Source organism: Pholcus phalangioides, unplaced genomic scaffold (genome assembly GCF_987345545.1).
Source record: "Pholcus phalangioides strain wild (caught in Gottingen) unplaced genomic scaffold, Ppha-v1.0 ptg000012l_1, whole genome shotgun sequence".
Lineage (NCBI taxonomy): Eukaryota > Metazoa > Arthropoda > Arachnida > Araneae > Pholcidae > Pholcus > Pholcus phalangioides.
Window position 1 is genome coordinate 12,856,204 of NW_028301605.1, and position 21,221 is coordinate 12,877,424.

Here is a 21,221-nt window from a genome sequence, read left to right on the forward strand (position 1 = left end):
CTCTAGGTCACCCGCTTCGTCACTCACTGAACTAGTCTCTTTCTCTAGGGGAGATGGATTTAATGTTTTATTGTCTGCGGTCAATACAAATTTTGCTGCCCTTCCATCCTACTAATTTTCTTGACTCGCTTATTACTCAGTCTTGCCCCCCCCCCCGAATTTGCCGTCCTGGGCTACAGCCCGTTAAGTTCCACTGTAAATTCGCCGCTTGGGCTGAGGTTGTTTGAGACGGCCCCTATAAATTTTGTGAAAAGCTCTCCCAATAATTAATAAATATGCAATGCAATGCTTTCCTCCTTTTGCCAGCATACGGGCGAATCCCGTTTATAAGGTAGGACTGGCAACTTTCACCCCGCCTCTAATGTTTTCTTTATGTCGGTGCCTCTGGCTAAAAGTGAGGTCCATTAAATAACACAATCCAAAATCAAAACTATTATGTATATCACTCACTATGCGTGCAGTTGTTCGCTGTATCTGAGGCGGATGGACTTCCGTAATTGTGGTGCAACGTCCGCTCTTGTAGGATAGCCAGTATAAAGGATCCTGTGCCGCCTCGGCACACGCGCCTCTGAGACTGCATCTACGTTGAAAAAAAAAATAATCCATGCTTATTTACATTCCGCGATCCAATGAAGAGTATGTACAATGTATAAAAAAAATGTCTTCTGCCATGACAAACTTACTTATTTTCCAATGAGCACCATCCACAATATGGGTCGTAAGCTCCGAGGCAGTCCATGCAAGTTTTGTACACGTGACATTCCTGCACTTTTACCATCGTAACCTATAAAAGAAAATAACGGGGTATTCTTAGGTATTCAGATGAGTTCCTCAATATATAATTTAACGACCATCTATTTCAGTATTTTCCAACCTTTTTGATGTCACGGACCCCCCCCCCCCCGTAGTAAAGTCAATGCACCACAGACCCCCTGTAGCATCAGGAAGTCTATTTCAACGTCCCCGCGATAAAACACAAAATGTGTTTATCAGTGTTTATCATTTTCATATAAAAAAATTGCAATTTTAAAGCAAAAAATGTGTCATTCACGCAATAAAAGTAATTGAAAATGATCCCGCGTACCCTGTTATAAAATACTTACGGAGCCCAGGGGATCCGCGGACCACACGTTGGAAAACACGGGTCTATTTTTTTTTCCCTCAGTCACAAACTTTATTCAATCAAATTCATTCGAAAATATAATGTATAATGCGATATATCTAAACATATCCAAGTATATCGATATGTATGAGTTGTCAAGGGGTAATTATGTCCGTACTGACAACCAATCAACGAAATTAATGATCATAGTCATTATGAAGACATGGGAGGCACTATTTCTCAATCAAAGTGTTTCAAGCTTGGTTTTTTTTTTTTAGCGATTTATTTATAGCTTCATCCCTGAAATATTTCTCAGCTAGAAAAACAAATTTGAAACAACACAAGGCCAATGAAACTAGAGATCACGTGACTTGATCCGTCCGATCAAGGGAATTATATTCCCTACGAATATAAATACACATATTCCCCGTGTTCACTACAAGCGCGTCAGCTGAAATGTGCAACGTGATCTTCGTTGGCCTTGAATTGAGGCGTCAGTGGATAAACAGGATGTTCTGACGATAGGGTAGCTAGAGGATTAGGGGTATGAAATTATTCTACAACATTTCATACTAACAGACGGGCACTTCGTGTCTTTAAAACAGTACGAGTTACTTTGTAGTAGAGAAAATTGAGAAAAATTTTACTCAATGTAAGAAACGCTTCGATACCGAAGCCCGTCGAATTAATTTACTACCGATACGATGCGCACGTGACTATGAAACGGATTAAATAAGATACACCAGCAGCACAAACCAGTTGAAAATCACGCAAAAGCGCAAAGAAGAATTCTATTCCCGTTAGAACCAAACGTGCTGGCGAGTCACACACAACAACAAGTTGTTCTATTCCCAGGAAGCTTTCTGCCTAAAACCCGAAGCATAGATAAATCTTGCTGACCGATTTCACCAGCTAAAAACCAACAAATCAAGAGAAGGCCGTTCGTCCCATCTTGTACAGCAAGGCGATAACGAAAAAACTACCAAAAGCAACAAGAATTTCGGAACAAAACAAAAATCGCTTCCGAAGAAAGGTAAAAACAAAGGATGAGGGAAGGGGAAAAAAATAGGTAAAACTCCTGAAAAATTCAAGCGTCATTTCGATCGTACGTGACACAGGAAAGTACACCAAGCGACATCGAGAAATAAGAAAAAACACAACAAAAACCCATCCCCACTGATACAAAAACTACATATACGCGGCTATTCCCGACCAATACGGTAAAGCCACCCACACTGCCCAACGTCCAGCGCGAACGCAACACAAACTCCGAGTTTCCCGTTACCTATATTATAGATACATATATTATAAATAATTGGTGTGCACCTTTTATTTTTTCCTACACTCGGATATTCTGTTGGGATCGTTACTCATAAATAAGGCAAATCTCGCGAGAATCGGCAGAAAAAGTGGTTATACGGATCGGTAATCTGTGTGTGTATCGGTTTAACTGCACAAGTTCGTGCGGTTTTTCGGGTATTTCACGATAAATAATAGAGCGACATGTGAAAAAAACATTTTTTCCCCGCTTTGTTCAGTGTTGATTCGATTTCTGAGCTTGAATGCACGTTTTTGGTCGAGTGGAAAATAATATTATCAGTATTGAATCCACAATGAAATCGATTGAATTACTCAAAAATGAGATCCCCGCTCCAGTAATATTTACTCAAATAGCACCGATTTTAATTGAGAAATTAAATCTTGCATTTATACAAAAATCAATACATCTCTATTTTTTAGGAACGAATCCAATTTCTTTAAAGACATGTGTTTGGAAATGATATCGACAGATGAACGATGAAAAAACATCGTTATCGCTTAGGTGTTTGAAAATAAGTTCAACTGTGTGTGTGTGTGGCGGATTACATGAAACCACACACATAGTTGTGTGTGGGATTTTAAGTTGATATTTGGCTGTTTGAAAACCATATGCCTACAACATGGGTGTTTGAAAACAGTTGTCATCGTGAGGGTGTTGGAAAACAGTTGTCATCGCGTGGGTGTTGAAAAACAGTTGTCATCGCGTGGGTGTTGAAAAACAGTTGTCATCGCGTGGGTGTTGGAAAATAATTGTTACCATGTGGGGCTTTTAAAACAATTGCTATCGTTGAAAACAGGTGCAGCGAATTTGAGAGAGAATAGACCCGCGGGTGTTTGCAAATCATTTTAATGCACCGTGCTTGAAAAAAATTTGACCGGTGACCATTTCGAGAACGTTGCATCCTCCCGTGAATGTTTGAAAACAGTTGTCATCGCGTGGGTGTTGAAAAAATCATTGTTATCGCTTGCATGGTTAGAAAACGTTGCAGCGGATATTGGACGAAAATAAATTTCTTTTGCTACCGCAATAAAAAAGTCGTCATCGCGTGGGTGTTTGAAAAGCATTGTTATCGCTTGGGTGGTTGTAAACAGTTGTAGCGGATGTTGGAAGAAAATAAAATCCGTTATTACGTTGGAGTTTAAAAACAGTTGTCATCGCGTGGAAGAGTAGTCTTTACCATGCTGGGGATTTTTTAAAACAAATGTCATTAGAAACAGTTGTAGCGGATTTAGAAAAAGATAAACCCATGAGTGTTTGAAAACACTTGAACCAGCGGCAGTTTGAACAACGTTGTTATCACGAAGGTGTATGTAAATCATTAATATAGCATAGATGTTAACCAGTAATTATTCGAATCCCTCTGTGGGTAAACAAAAAAAAAACAAAACATATTTTTAGAAAACAAGATTGAAAAAAAAAAAAAATCCACATTAATTCGAAACAAGAAACACAGAAAGCTCCTCATTAATTCCAAACAATTATGCGACTTGCTCCTAAAATAAATAAATAAAACCTCTCAACGTTCAAAGATCAAATGCAACTAAATACCCCCAATTTCATAATGCACAAAATAAAAACACTAAAATGGAGCTTTTCCGAAGACTCGGAATTTATAATCCCATTTACGAAACATTAACGCAATTTTGAAAGGAGAAAAATAATAATAATAAAAAAAAACATCTCCATCAATTTTGAAGAGTCTTTAGCAGAGCCCACTTTAATCTCGTAATGGCAGATGAAGCTGCAATATCGACTTAAAATCACACATCGATCTTTTGGAAGCCTTGGAGACACAGCACACCCTCCTCTATACTCTAGTCTATATACCCCCCCCCCCCACCCCTTCTCATATATATTCTCTATCTCTCCACGACCTCATAAGAGAAGGCACAACCAAAGAGAGATCCTATCTTCTTATAACCACGGTTCCAATAAGAAAACTAGGAAAAAAAAAACCACCCCGTATTTTGTTGTATCTCGTGCCCATACCTACTTCTCCCAGGCACTAGCATTATAAATCAATATTTGTAAGACTCCTTTAGCGCCCCCACCGCCCGCCACCACAACAAATCCACCCTTGTATTCTCTCTCTCTCTCTATATATATATTCTCCAGCAGCGTGGGTACGTACCACTTTTCTCTATACCTTCCCACACAAGCATTAACTCAGAAAAATGCCTCGAAAAAAGGACATACTGTATTTTGGATGGGTGGAAGGGGGGGGGAAGAGAAGAGCGTGGCTTCTACGACAGGGCTGATTCCGACCAATCAGAGTGCGAGTTTCCAACCAGAACGAGAAGATCTGGTGGTGGTGGCACGATGGTGATACAGAGCGAAACCAAACTTGAGGGGTAACTTGTTGAGCCTTGGCTACCATGGCGACGGCAAAATGGCGGACCACGACGCTCTAATATTATGTTCGCGTTTTACCGATCTTTCTTTGAATGACTTCAATTTTTTGTCTCATTTCCCAATACATTATTGAACACGGATAGGCCATTTACAATGGGCTTCCCTCCACAAAACTTGGGCGTATTTTACAATTAAATTATTTGGCTTCAATTTGATTATTCACACAAGTACTACAAAACAAAACTATGAAGTCTCGTTCGTTTACGGAAGCCTTGATAAATCATATCTGAAGTTGATTATGTATAGCCGAATGCAAAAAATTTCAAGAAAGTTTTGGAATTTCTTGTGCACAAGCTGAATTAATTATTAGATTATACAATCATTCAACTATAATAACAACAATCTACCATCAGAGGTCTCCTATCTTTCAGCCCAAAAAAATTTCCATGGAGCCAGAGTGTCAACAAGTCATATTGCAGTATCTAGATTATTGCGGCATCATAGTGGTGTCTTAACGGGGGGGCTCAACGCGGCCTGGCCTCCGAGTTAAAAAGAAGACCCTTTTTATTTGGGAATTTCACTTATTCTGGGATTATTTTCTCTTTCAACAACACGTGAACCTTCATTTAATTCCTGAAATACTTTTTTTCATTAATTCTCAAAACATTTCTTTCAATAATTCTGGAAATATTTTTAGTCTATTTTGGATCTTTACGAGTTGCGAAATAGTTTTTTCGTATTGGTTCTGAAGTTATTTCTCTCATTTTCAATCATTTCTTCAATAATACTAAAATTAATTCTGAAATTATTTCTCTCATTAGTTCTAAGAGAGAGACTACTTTCTTCTCATCAAATTCTGAAATACATTTTTTTATTGTGGTTTTTTTTTAATCATCTCTCTAAAATCTATACGAATGTAATATTTGTCGTTGGCGGCCCACAGGAAAATTTTGATAGGCCACATGTGTGTCCCGCGGGTCATGCGTTGAAGACGCCTGATCTACACAGACCATTAATACTTATAGAACTTTTTGAAAAACAACAAATTTTTAGCATAGAGCGCCTGAAATCTTCAACTATCTATATCCGTATGAATATTCAAAATGTCTGATTACTTTAGAAGCCGAATCGGAAATCTCGGTAGACTTTCAAAACTAAATATTTTGATACGGCAAAAACTCAAAATGTCAGCCGATACATACGCTTACCATAAACCCTCATAGGTCTCGGGACGGCATAAAAGATGCATTTAAAACATCTAAACAAAATCCTAGTGATTAAATATTTTGATATAATATTGATTTTGCTCTTCAAAAATTTCTTTGTAGAACTTATGCCATATTATTGGCGCATTTTTGTTACTTAAAATCGATCTCTAACAACTTATCCTTTATTTTTACTCGAGATAGAAGCATAAAATACATAACAAAATATTAAACAGATTTTTTTTTCAATTTTTAAAAGAAATCTAAAATGACAAGTGCCATCGCAGATTTTCAAATACATGTGAATATACTTGCATTAAAAGTCTAAATGCTATATTTTATCCAGAACTATCATCAGACACAACGAGACAGGAAAGAAAAATTCACAATTCTCAGACTTTACATCTAAGTAGAGATTTGATCTTATATTTTCTGTTTCTAAAAAGACTGAAGTGTCAAGCTGAAATTAACAACGGCTTGATTACATATAATTATTTTCGTCTAGACGATCCGACGAAACCAGCGTATAAACAAAAATAAATGTTGAAAACTACGGGAATATGAAGGACACAGATTAAATATCATACTAGCTACTCAGAAAAAAACTAAAAAGCCGCAAAAAAACTCATTTAAAAACTTCCAAGAACTTCATCGAGAAGTTTGAAAGAAATCTTTTTCAAAAGAAGCGAAAAAACTCTCTCCTGGAGTATAAAAAATATACAACTACGTATAATGTCCAACCAAGCTATAAGGCTTGTAACCACGTCTTCAACACACAGATATGCAACAACTACGATTACAAACTTCCAGCCCAGACGAATATCAAACGATTTCCTCCCAATCCTTATGAAACTTTTACAAGACTGCAAAGTTTTTCTCCCCAACGGGGGCCTAGACTTACTCTCGCCCCTAACCATTCCACCTGAAAACTTCTCCGAGCCAGCCCCCACTCACGCAAAACCGATCGAAAATTCACTAGTTCCCAAGGGCGCCGTAAACAAGGAGTTTGGCATCAACACGTGCAAAAGAGGGGCCACCACTACCACCACCACGGGAAAGGCGGAAGGAACACTTCCAGCATCAAGTCCGCGCGTCCTCCAATCTCCACCTTAAAACACGACACGAGCACATAAGAAAAACCCTGTACAAACTGAAGGCAACAGAGTGGATGAAAATACTGTTGGTAAGGGTGGGTTTCGAGAGGAAAAGCGTGACACGTACATATATATTACGGGGGGCGCGATGCTGTCTCGCGCCTTAACGGCTCCGTAGACGCCGCAAAGGCGTTACGATCGCCTCGGTTCCAGCACTAGCCAAGTCCTGAATATTTTAACTGACGTTCCGATGCAGAGATAGGCAGGGGGATGGGGCGAATTTCCGAAAAGAGAGAGGAAAAAAAAGCTCCACAAGGTCTTAAGTACGCAAGGATCTCGCCAATTTGTACTCGGCTCAACGAGGGGAATGAAGACTTGTCCTTTACGGAATGGTACGGGAGGTAGATATCACACACAAACACACCAACTCTATCACCACCACCACCGTGTGTAAGAGGCACAACGACGCAAGGATTTTTAATATTTCAGATATCTTTCTCCTGGGGATATAGAGAGAGAGAGAGAGGAGGCTGCTGCGTACCATGTACATGTATAGTGTATAAGCCAAGGAAAAGGCAGATGAAATGCCATTTTCCACTCCCTTCTCAGACCTCTTTTCAAGAGCACGACGTGGAATGGAGTAGAAGACGGAGAGCAGGAAAAAAAAAAGAAAAGACACCCACGGGAAATGAACTTTTACGCCAGTCAGGCACATTGGACTCTTATTTCCTGTGGATCTCCTTTATATATATATTGCAACAAAAAAAATGTCCGGGAAAGGAAAAAGGAACGTTGTACTGTTTGTGAAACGACGCACAATTAAAAGAGTGACGAGACGGAACAAAAACCAATTTCGTCGCGAAATTTTGGATTTTCCCATTTCTACCTCATTAAATAATGATAATACCGTAATGAAAAATATGAAGAATGCGAATTTTAAGACCAGTAATTTGATATTTTAGATATACAGGGAAGTGTGCAATGAATTCTTAAATAGTTTAAAAATTCATAAAAATTGAATGAATTGAACTAATTGAATGCAGTTTGCGAAAAAGTTATTCTCAAGAAAGGAGGATTTTTTTGGCACATTAAAAAAAAAATTAGTTAAAAATTTTGTAGATAGAGGACACTGCACCAAAGCAAATCACTGGAAACATGCAAATGGATCCCTATATAATGCAGAGTGTACGATTAACAGCTCATGCCTGGATTTTCCTGTTACTTAAGCTTATATAAAGAATGCTGATTCGCTGATATCTGCGTGAAAGTCGAAATAAATATTTTTGACCTGTTTTCATCGCAAAAAATGTTTGGTGCCTGGATCTTTTTTGCGATTTCTCCAACCCTGATCTAAATGCCATTCACACGGTTGCCATCAAACGCGATTACGTATTTGACTAGTTTGGGCCGATAACCGGAAACCATCCAATAAAATCAATAGGAAAGATAATTTTTCCTGAACGAGATCCCTTAATGAATACGATTGGTTTTTCTCAGATATAGCGTACCAAACTCCCGATACCCAAGCTTAAACGCGTATCCGTAGTATACAGGGTGTGCCATAAATTCGTAAATCAAATATTCATAAAAATTGAAGGAATCGTATAATTGAAATGCAGTTTGCGAAAAAGTTATTCTCACGAAGAGGTGATTCTTTTTTGGAAAAGAAAAAAAAAATTAGCTCGAATTTTTTGTGGATAGTAGGCGCTGAATGGAAGCGATTCACTAAAAAATACGCAGTATCCTATATACAGATTGTACGATTAGCAAATCGTATCTGAATTTTCCTTTACTGCAGGTTTTCATTGTGATGTTGACATTGGTGAATGTATTGCATTATTGATGTCTTTTTACCTCAGCCGCGAATCATCGGATAAAGCTTTATGAACGTTTCGGACGCAGAAGAGAATAAATAAATGTTCAGGTTGATAGCGAATGAGTGAAGCGTCTTCTACCGACAAAAATTTGAAATACTTTTTTTTCCTGTAAAAAAAAAAAAATATTTCTTCGTGAGAATAACATTTCCGCAAACCGCATTCAAATGTAGCAATTTCTTTCAATTTTTTTTATGAATTTTTAATCTACTTACAAATTTATGGGGCTTCTAGTATAATATAACTTATAATTCTATCATATATGTGAATACACACGATTAATTCTTCTTTCATGAAGGAACTGCCAGCTCAGGCACGATTACCCCTGTAAAAGTGTTTACTTTGTAACGAGACCAACTATGCAGGAAAAACAAACTTCGGTCGTTCGGAACTGCAATCACGTTTACTAATGCTCAAATGTATTTTTTCTACACTTCACCTTCTTTTGACGATTCCATACACAGGTCTCCGGCAGAAAAGTGGGATTATGGTATCAAGTTGAGCACCTATTCAATAATACTCTAAAAAGCTAACCAAAGAAAGACTTGCTAATTCATATGAAGTGAATGCCGCTCATAACGTTTTTCAAAAACGCCGTCATCGTTAGCGAGAAAACGCTTTAAAGGGGGAAATCTTGATGAATTTCAGTGAGAGACGGGACCACGAAAATAATTCGTAATAAGTAGGAAACGTTCTAGGGGGGGGGGGAATGGTATCCACTGTATACGATTATAAATTATTTGAATGCAACAAATGTTTAGTGTAGTTAGCTAGGGTACTTGATGAATAAAGATCATACTTCATACATGTGGAAATAGTGCCAAATCTTGTTATAACGACATTGAAGATTTGTGAAATTTTGGTCGCTATAACAGAGGTGTCGTTAAAGTCTAGGTTGAAATTTTCAAAACATTTTTTGATGAAAAATTTCTTAACGAATCTTTCGCATGAAGTTGTTACTCTATTATAATTAAGGTGACCATATTTGATCGAGAAAAATACGTAAATTGGGATCATAAATACGGGACATTAGCAATTCTTGCCTAAAACAATGCCCATTGTCGGCAAAATCGTCTATCATTTCTTAACATGGCGAGAAATGCAATGCTAAAGCAAATTTGCAGTAATTTAAAATGTATTTCACGGGGGAAAAATGAACACAGCAAATATTAACTAAAATTATAATTTTGTCACTGATTATAAAAATAATCAATAAACTATAAAAAATATCTTTCTTAAATAAAAATTAAAGTATGCTTCGTTGTGAAAGTATGACATTTTTATAAAAAAGGCTGGGAATGGAAAATTACGGAATGTCCCGTATACGGGTCGTATAACAACCCTAGTTATGATAGATGAATAATACAAAATAAAAGACAAAAACTGTGTCGTTGTATAAGAGGTCGTTATGTAGAAAATTTCGATTTCTCAATCAATGTTGCGGGTGCTCCGACCCGTGTCACAAATTACCGTGGGTGTTCGAGCACACCCAGCTCCGACGCAACTGATGAAACTACAATTGCATGGTCATTATAAAAGACGTTTGGGTATAACTTTGGCCAATGGTGCCAACTGCCCAGAGAAAAAAACTCCGCGCAGGTGTGCCCTCAGAGAGACAGGATTTTACCATTTTAGTTCTATGGCCTGTTGCTGGGGACAAAAGACCAGTTCATAAAAAAGAGCATGTTCATAAATTGGAGGTTCGTAAAATCGAGCAGCGACTGTATTGCTTTGTTCCCCTTTTGCGGCCCCTAAAATTTAGCAAACGCATCCTTCACATCTGTCTAAGTCCATCTCTACATATGACAAAGTTCAACCGTATCGTATCAGTTGAACGATTATCGAAATTATAAGGTTCCATCCAGACTGATCACTGTACTCGGACGTGAACTGTAAAGGAGTTGGACAGACACCTGCCACACAGTAATTCCTATCGGAAAACACTACACGTAGCATTTATAAAACTCCCGTCGCTCACAAGCAAGACAGGCAAAATGATACACAAGATAAACTTTGGGATAGACGGGAGCGTGTTGATTCCGAGAAACGAACACCTACAGATAAGGACGAAATGAAAGTAAGTGACAATCACCTACGCTTTTTTTCCCTCTATCTCTTATCGCTTACACGCACTACCAAAAAAAAAAAAAAAAACGGGACGCGACATTCGGAAATTCGACACGTCAGCAAGTAGGACCCACCGACTCCTCGAAGACGCTGCCACAAACAAGGCGAATGTACAACCGTGGACGCTTCACCAATACCTTGACAGACAGACAGGAAAGGAAAGGTTGGTTTGGGAAAACATGCCCGAGAGAGAACATGGATTTGCTCTCAGGATCGGCGAGATGGAGCTGACCCGTCCCTCCATCTCTCTCTCTCTCCTAGTAGTCAAGGCGGCCGACGAGATAAATAAGTGTGAGGATAAAAAGAAATCGGAAAAAGAAACATCACGAAAGGGACAACGCTACTCTCACCGGAGGGAATAACATACTCTCCAAGGCAAATCGGTTAGAATGGCTTTTGTCAAATGAATAAAAGGTATACCAGAGCGACTGTCGGCGTTAATGGGAAGGTAGAGTGAAGGCAACTCCGTGTGGTCAGTCTTTCACGAAACGGGTGTTCCAACGGAGCAGGAATGGCGGGTCACCTACCACACCAGTAACACTGGATTTTGTATTCCCATTCATGACAGAAAAAAATCATATATATAGTCAAACTCGGTAATGACGATCTTGGTTGTAACCGAGTATCTACAAGACCTCAGGCACAGAATATAGAATGACGTTAACGAACCTTGCTAATAACGTAAAAATGCCACGAATTCATTTATAACGACATATTTTTCGTCGTTTTATGAGGTGTTTGATGCAACGATGGGAAAAAAGTACTTTTAAGAAATTCATGGGGCCCAGACGTGCTCCTGATTAACAAGGACCGTATACGGGACATTACTCTATTTTTAAATAATTTTACGGAGATGAAGCTATTTTTTTTTTGCATAATTTATAAATTGTGTGAATATGACTGAATAATCATCATAACATATCCCATGCCAGTTTCTTTCGTCTGTGAAATACATTTTATATCACTGCATATTATCTAGTGTTCTACATTTCTCGCCAAGGGTTATTCGTCAGCCTTATTCGGCGATTTCTATGACAGTAGGAAATATTTTTGGCGAGAGAATTGGTGGTATCTCGTACTTATGACCCGAATTTCCCGTTTGCTATCGAGTACACATGGGTCAACCCTAACCATAATGAAAAGAAAAATTATGCGTGAGAATCTCGCACGATAGAAGTGAAACTGCTAGGATTATGACTAGATTCACGGATTTTTGAAAATTTGTAATTATTATAAATATGCCAATATAATATAAATTATGTCAAATAAATTTAAAAAAAATCCATCAAAAACAGCTTGCACGCATGATAAAATAACCCGACATTAATGTAATTGAATAAAAATTTATTTAAAATAAAAGAAATTGTGCGTTATGACAGCGCAGCCAATTAGGAGCTAGCACTGTGACGTCACAAAACTCGCGTTCGCGCAGGGGGATGCGGCGTCATGGGAAGCAGAAAAGGCTATAAACCTTGTCCGACACAAAAACCATCCAAAGCACCCCCCCTCCAAACATCACCACAACCCATCTGCTTCTCGGACCTTCATCACACAATCAGTAAGAGGGGAAAAGAAAATGGGGTTTTGAGAAAAAAGAAAGCGTTTCAGTTTTTATGATGCATTTCCTTTCCCTCACAGAAATTCACTCTTGAGTCGCTCTTTAACTGTTATGCCCCTATAGAAGTTTCACTTCAATAACAGCTTCTTTGTGCATAGCATTTGATTGCATCTTATTAAATTTGTGGTCAAAAAGGATCACGGTCACGAAAACGGTAACCTCGGTTCTAAAGACACCTCGGTTACAACGGAAAAAAAAAATATCCCAGAATCTTCGACGTCATTATAACTGAGTTCCACTGTGTACACGTGGGAGGGATTGACTTTTTTTTCAGTACTTGGTCGCAGTGACTAGAGTTTTTGAACCAAAAAAAAAAAAATCAATTTACCGCAAAGTTGGATGAACGTTGACCGTTCCAACCGAAGGGGAAAGATTCATCGCATCAGTCGAACGCACTAACAAAAGCAAGGAGCTGGCATAAGTAGTTGAAATGATTCAAACCACACGCACAAACACCAGCTTCCACAATAGCATGGCAGCACAGACCCCAACAAAACAAAATTCGGTTGGTTTACACTCAGGGTCGTGAAGCACACGCACAGACACTTTGATGGAAACAGCGCAAATACCATCGACAGAATCCCTGTCCTCTTCACCCAACAGAACCAAACCAACCATTCCGCTGTTAGGAATACAACAAACAATGCCGAGCATACATTCAATTCTCGTTCAACAAAGGCTCCGCCAGCACAATCACGAGCGATTAGCGTAGCTTTCCCCGTGTACGTACACAGTCCGGACACATCCTCACACAAATAACGTTTTGGCCACAGTCCACGATTCCATGAATTGAACCGCTTTCTCCTTTACTCCTAGCAGACTAAAGCTCGTCTTTCTGTCCGCTTTCCCCCCCAACTCTAGCAATGGGCTAGAGCTCGGACAACGAAATGACTGGACGGAAAGCGACTTCATCTCTTGGAATGACTGATCGCCAAAATCACGGAACACATTATGAAAGGAACCACCAGAGCATTATGTAATAATCTCTTGGGAGTTACTCAACTGAGGAATTTTACCACTCTTTGGGAAACAAAAATAGGTAGTAATTTTGCTGAGTACTTGAATTCTAGAGCAGTGGTGCGCAAACCGTGGGTCGCGACCTCTCCCCGAGGGGGTCACGTCAATGAACTGGAGGGTCGCGAGAGATTCACCAAAACAAAAATCTCCAAATAAGAAATTCATTTTTATTAAAAAATATGTCAAAACTAAAAGCCTTTATTCAGCTGAGCTAATTACCATTTATCATACAACAATGAGCAATTTTATCAAATTTACTTACATCTCGCATAAAGGACACTAAGTACATCAAAAAACAAAGTAAATATTTATTATGGTATCGAAAAATGAATATCTTTGGATGTGAATATCCCCTGATTAAAATCGAAACAAGTGTTTCGAAAAGGGATTTCAGGACAACACGTTTACTGGCAAAAAAAATCTGTTCCCGGGACATATGGTCAGCTTATGTAGGGGTCGCCGATAAATTTTTTGGTCAAAAGGGGGGGGGGGTTGCACTCCAAAAAGTTCTAGAGCTTTCAACCAAGTACAGTACTTTAATACCTGACCACGTGATCAAACTGTCCCAAAAACATAGTGAAAAGTTGGAAAATTCGCTTTCGCAAATGAATGCAAAATTTTCGAATTGAGAAATAATTTTGCGTATGAACGCAAAGTGTTTTTGATCAAAAAAATGTTTTTTTTCTCCCGAATGAATGCAAAACTCTCAATCTTACAAGTTATCGCTAATCATGAAACATGGATTTAATTAGAAATAATATATAGATGCCACATTCAAGCCCGGAATTGAACGTAATTACGTATTTGAATTGAGGGGTCTAGAAACTAAAGCCGAATGTATGTAATAAAATAAACAGGGATTTTTTTTCTGAACGCGATCTCTCTTAATATGGATACCATTGACTTTGCTCAGATATGGCGTATCACAGTCCCGATTCCTAAGCTTGAGTGAGTATCCGAAGTACAGGGTATAGTCTGTAAGTATATGTCAATAGAAGGCGCTGTACAAAAGCAAATACCAGGAAATATGTAAATCAGAGTTCTGTAAAATTCAGAGCGTACGATTAACAGCTCATTTCTAAGTTTCCTGTTATTCATTTCTAAGTTTTCGCTTGCATAAGGTTTTCATTGTGATGTTGAAACTGGTGGATAAAGTAAGTTTGGTGAAGTTGTTTTACCTAAGCCACGAATCGTCCACCGGCTTAAGCTTTACGAACGTTTCAAACGCAGAAGAGATTGAAGAAAAGTTCAGTAGCTATCGCTTCTGCCACACTAGCTGTCCATCAAAAAAAATTTTGAAATAATGTTTTTCCCGAGCCAAAAAAACTCCCTCTTCGTAAGAATAACTTTTTCACAAACTGCATTCAAATATACCAATTCAAAATTTTACGAACTTTTAAACTATTTACGAATTTATGCCAATTTCTTGACTTGATGATTCCCTTTACTTTTGGCCATCTCAATTTTTTTATTTAAGATGCGCCGATTATGATAACTATGACTATAAATTTGAACAGTCATCTCACATATTCACCATGTTTTATTTTTAGAGAGAATTCATTTTAATCCACCGTGATTTGCAGTAACCATCCATTCCCCACCATTGGCGATTTTAAGGTGAATTAGCAGTTTTGTTTGTTTTTGGCATCGAGCTCCCGTATATTACAATTCCCCATATTTTTCTTGAGGAAGCATCAGCCTAGGATTACAAGGACCGGGGAATTTTCTTTAGGTAGGGATTTTTCATTTCCACGATTTGTTTAGGGATTTTCCTTTAAAGAAACGAAAAATCAGAAGAACTTTGTTTCCGACCAGCAGAATTTTATTAGGGCTGAAAAATCGTTCGGCTTCGGGGTAAATCGGAAGCGTTGGCACATATACTGCATATGAAAGTTATCCCTAGATACTGAGAACTCGCTTATACTCCACTTCAGATAGATGTAAGAAGCCCCTAAGGTATTTTTTGTTACGCCATCTTTTCGGGAACACACTCAATTCAGTCAGATAGCTGATTTAAAACACGTACTCACGTGAAATGCTAATTGAAAATATTCATTCCTTCGAGTGTTACATCAAATACAAATACAACGCCACAACAGGCAAATTGCCCAACGAGGTGGCTGAATTAAGAACATCATGGATCCCCGAGCCCCTACCTACTACTGCTACACCACACATGAACCCCCCCCCCCCGCGGAACCCCCCAACGAATCGGTACATGCGGGAATGTGCGTGTACGTGTAGTGCAACCTGACGTAAAGTTTTGTTTCTGTGTAATGCTTGTTATGTGTAGTGCTGTCATCTGCCCCCAGTTTTACTAACTATGAGTGAAGTGTTATGGTTGAATGATTTACCGTTGTAGGACTGTTGCTCTCTGTGGCGAGACTTTTTAATACAAATACAAATACATCGCCACAACAGGCAAATTGCCCAACGAGGTGGCTGACTTAAGAACATCATGGATCCCCGAGCCCCTACCTACTACTGCCGAGCCCCTGCCGGGGAGATCGGCTCGCATTTGCGCCTTGAAGTTGGGAACCACAGAAAACCAACTTCAGCCGACCACCACTGTGGGGTTCGAACCCGGATCCTCGCATCACGAGTCCGGCACTATAACCACTCGACCACCACAGCGGCGCCACCATCAAGCATGATAGATACACACTATGCATTAATTTAAAAGCTTAAAAACGAATCACAAAGATCCTATCACACCATGGGGAAACTGGAAAATAATTCTGAATACCAATCAAACAAATGAGGGTGCCTCCAGCAAAGAATATTACTATGCCATTGGGTTACCATCTCTCATCCTTCAATATGTTCATGTGTTCAAAAGTTCTCTTCAAATCAATGCCTCTGAACTCCCCGAAATCTGTCTCTCGATCGGTTTTCCTTCATAAACAACGTCCTCCAGTTGAATGAGAGTTGAAAAAGCACTTGCATCTACTCCTCTGGGTAGGTGAAAAAAACAAAAAAAGACCAGGAATTCCGTATTCAGTGAACAAGACACGGAGAGGAAAATAGGACCCACACGATGTGGAGACACTAAAACAAGCAAGATAACGGACCAAAAACACAAAAGCCAAGTTCTTGTGGGGGTGTTATGCATGGCCGTCTCAACATCATCCCGGGTCCTGGGGGCTCCCCATACACAGCTAGAAGTAACAGATTACATACTTATATTTTAAAAAATCATATTACCAGACCTCATTGTGTACCCCCGACCCCCCCCCCCCGGATACGAGACTTCGGGTTATGCCCACATCGTCCATGGGTTAAAATATGGCCCTGGTTCTATGGACAGTTCTGCTGGATTCTGAAAGCAGTCACATATTTTCGCACTATATTTTATTTCACTTTATCCTTCAGTCTCCCGCCCCTTTACTAAATGTCGTGGCTTATCTTTCATCCGATTTTGACTTGTAGTCCACCCCCCCCCCCCTCAGAATATCCCAGGAACGCGAGGGGGGCCATATGGCTCCAGGTTGGGGACCACCGCCGTATATAACAGTTATCCCTAGATATCAAGAACCCTCATATGCTCCACATACTTCTTGACATATAAGAAATCCCCTTAAGGTATTTTGTTACGCCATCTTTCCGGAAATACAACCGGTTCGGTCCGATAGCTGATTTAAAACAATCATGTGAAATACTGAGAGTTCAGAATAATTGGGAATATGCATTCGAGTGGTTTATCAAGCATGACAGATACATAATACGCATTAATTTGAAAGCTTCAAGTCTTTAACGGATCACGAAGATCCTATCACACGTTGGAGAAACCACTCAAACGTATGAGGGGGCCTCCAGCAAAGAATATTATTACGCCGCTGGGTTATCACTTCTCATTCTTCAACGGAAAGAATTTTCTCTTCAAATCAATGCCTCTCAGCTCCTTGAAATCTGGTTGTGAATTGGTTTTTCCCCCCACATACAAGATCCTCCAGTAGAATCAGGGTTTAAAAAGCTTGCATCCACTCCTCTGGGTACGTGAGAAGAGCAAAAAAAAGACAAGGAATCATTCAGTGAACGGATCTCATCCTCTGCGTTGGAATTGAAGAGGTTTTCAACACAGGAAGGAAGGAAACAACACTAATTAGAACAGGACACCGGTAGGAAAAAGGACCTACGATGTAGAGCCACTAAAACAAGCAAGATAACGGACCAAAAGACAAAAGCCAAACACAAAGACACATCCTTCCTCTCACGATCACACAAGCAAAAGGGACTTGACACCTGGTTAAAGGCCATACCTCTGTCTCTTCTCTCCCCCCCCCCCACCATTCTAGGGAGCCCTAAATGAATTCACGAATTTCAGAAACAGCACAGAGAGAGAGAGAGAGAGAGAGAGAGAGAGAGAAAAAGGGAAAGATAGTCCTTTTCGTACGTATGCCGGGTGATTGAGTTTGCGATATCGGAACAGAAAGGAGAGGATTGTTGCAACAGTAGTTTTATATAGACAAGGGCGGCTCATCCGAGTTACTTCTTGGCTCCTGCAAATGTTATTAAGTTGAGGAGGAACCACCCCTCCCTCTCCAGATAACAATCGCAGGGATTTTCACTATTCGTCCGACTTGCTTTTCGCTCGCCATTCTTTCCTCTCTCCTCTCAGAAGTTCAGGACACAGCTCTGATCATTAACCTCTCGGCTAGCCTTCTAGCTTTCCTCTACCCCTACCTAAAGCCATCAGTTCCCAGGCAAGCAAACATCCTCTCCATCTCCTCCTGTTTATTTGTTCTTCGCGGTTTCAGATCTTTTCCTACCGCCACTGCCTCCCTCACACGAAACGCCCTATTCAATTTTCTAGAACACGGTTCCATACAAGTAACCGATACAAACAGGGTGGAAGAAATAAGAAACAGCAACAAAAAAATGATTCCGGTAGGGCAAGGGTTGAGGAAACAGAGCTAAAAGGAAACGGGAGGAAAACCTTTTGTAACAGAACGAGTCGGAAATTAATTATTCTGAAAGATGTCACGCAAGCTCCGGGCACTAACCGTACACATACAGAGGCTTTTCAAGAGAGGAATGCGGCAATTGTTTCAAGAAGCATTGTATGTGCCGGGGGTGGAGCGCCGTGCCGAGGCGAGGTGCGCCAGAATGGTATTTAAAGACATGAAAGGGGGGTGCGAAGGAAAAGGGCTGCCTGTCGGTTGTCTATCTTTTCTGTTTGTTAAGTTTCCTTTGGGAAAAGCAACAGCTTGCACACACACATAGGCACTACCAACAACATGAAGGAGCACCGTTAGTAAGTGAGGAGGAGGAGAAGGAGGCGACGGATATAGACAGAGATCATAAGATTCCTTAAAGGGAGGTTTTAAGAATCTGAAGAACGGAATTTATGGAATTTTTAGGATCAAAAGGCGAACAACGGAAATCATAGGAGGAGGAAAAGTTCTCAAGAGAATATTTTACGAATTTTCGAGTGATCATGCTGCTTTTCTCAAAATAAGCGGAAGATCTCGCCCTAAAGGGGTGTGTGTGTGTGTGTGTTTCGCAGATGCACGAAGAGAGGATGAGAGAGAGAGGAAAGCAAGACGTGGAAACGGGACCACTTGTTTCCAGACACACACAGACACACACGCAACTAGCGTTAGACAGAACCAAAAACACATCAGCAACTTAGATAGATAGGCAGTGGAAATAATTATAATCAGCTTGGAGGCATGCGTACCTACTCTTCAGAAAGCGTCATCGAAAAGGGCAAAAGTCGATGGACGGGATATTTATTGACTTACCCTTTTCTCGGTCATGACGTACAGGTGGTTCCTTGTCTTGTCGAATACCATGTCCGGGTTGACGGGGCTTCCCTCGTCGATGACGATGTCGCTGTACTCTGCTGCTTTGGTGACCATTTCTACAACCGCCTGCAACAAAAGAAAAACAAATATTTAAAGTGAATATCCTGAAAGTGAAAGAAGAGCATGAAAAATAACGAGCGGGAGTGCACGTATATTCCGCAATTAAAAAAGTCGAAAATTGTCCGATAGAGGGTGCTTTCATAGCTATATAGCTATATTAATAGGAAACTGAACTGAAAAAAATAAGTAAACACGCACGTTTATTGTATATTGCGCGTATGCTGCTCAAAATCACCTCCATATTATTGTCAATAAAATGTATGAACCTGACCGTAGGTGACCAGGGTTTGACAAATCCCAGGCGCCAGGTAACCACGGCGACTATAAAATTGGTATTGCCGCCTGAAATTCTCTGTGTGTGATTGCCAAACCACTCTTCCTCTACACGAAAAGTGTTAATAAAATCGCGGTAAAGTCTAAAAACCATTATTTCGGAATGTTTTCCCTCTCTCTTAAGGGGAAAAAATATGCTTAGCTCCTAAGAAATTTGTCTGGTACCTAATTTTTTTTCGGGTTTTCAAGCCCGTAGGTGACCATTCACAATGTTCTACACATGCACCGAAACGTTGTATTTTAGATGTGATGAAGCGTAAAACGCTCTCTACGCCGGCTGATTATGCAACCAGATATATTATTTCACAACAATCACATTGTGAATATAATTATATCTTATAATGGCTGTCTCATCCCTTACAATAAGCTCTTGCTGCCTTGGCACAGTGGGTGGGCATGGTCTCGGACCAGGTATGTGACGTCACTGCTCGAATACTTTTTAACTGAAATATCAGGGTAGCCGATTCTGTCGGGGCGAGGACGTCAGTCGGTACCGACTTCGGCTTCATGAGACTGTCTCAAGCCCTTACTATACGGCCATGGAATCATATGGCACTTCTGAAAAGTACGCGTGCAAGTTTCGATACCGATCCGGCTCCAAAATGCTATAAAATAGTCTACAGGTAATAATGCCACAACTTATTTTACGATCACCTGGTACATTTGATAAAAACGAATACTAAGAGATAAAAACACCTTAAAAATGAATCACAGTGTTCCCTCCCCCATCATACATTTGAATTGCAAATGAACACATACACCCCCCCCCCCCCCACAACACAAGAATAATTTAAAATTCTTCACATTTCAAAAAGAACATTAACAGGAAAAAAAAAAAATCGACATACAACCCACAAACATGCGTGATTCTGACAAGCACGTGTACACCCGGCGATTCCCAAGAGAATCCTCGCATAAAAAAAAAAAAAAGGACGTACGCATCCACACAAAAATCACGTTACCTAAGTCTAACGCAGGGAGAAGAAGATTGACAAGCAACGGATTTAGGCGTCTGCAAAATCAGGAAGTATCCAAAATCCCGTACAGACTCCATACTTTTAGGAAACTTTAAAATACAGTAAAAATTAAGGATTTATATATAAAGAATATAGATGGTACGGAAACAGGGAGGAGATGGAGTGGGGGGGGGGGGAAAAACTTGTGGATTATCCAGTTAAGCCATCTTTCTCAATGCCCACCCGTGGAACCTTTCTTTCTCGCATCGACATCCCCCAGAGAATACGAGAGCAGAAATTAGGGATTTACCGAGGACAGAACTGAATTGCGTCCCAGCGATTCTGCAGAGAGCGG

The 21,221-nt window shown here is 39.9% G+C and overlaps 1 protein-coding gene across 3 annotated transcripts in view; it reads right to left on the reverse strand.

The window, feature by feature from the left end:
- Positions 1-21,221, reverse strand: part of LOC149079608 (plexin-A2-like) — a 448,285-nt gene that overhangs the window by 37,636 nt on the left and 389,428 nt on the right. For all 3 annotated transcript variants that reach the window (XM_089240220.1, XM_089240221.1, XM_089240222.1), the window contains 3 exons: positions 19,455-19,583; positions 684-784; positions 451-580 (listed from right to left, as the gene is read on the reverse strand). In XM_089240220.1, the coding sequence (XP_089096346.1) occupies positions 451-580; positions 684-784; positions 19,455-19,583 (360 nt within the window). The remainder of the gene's footprint in view (positions 1-450; positions 581-683; positions 785-19,454; positions 19,584-21,221) is intronic.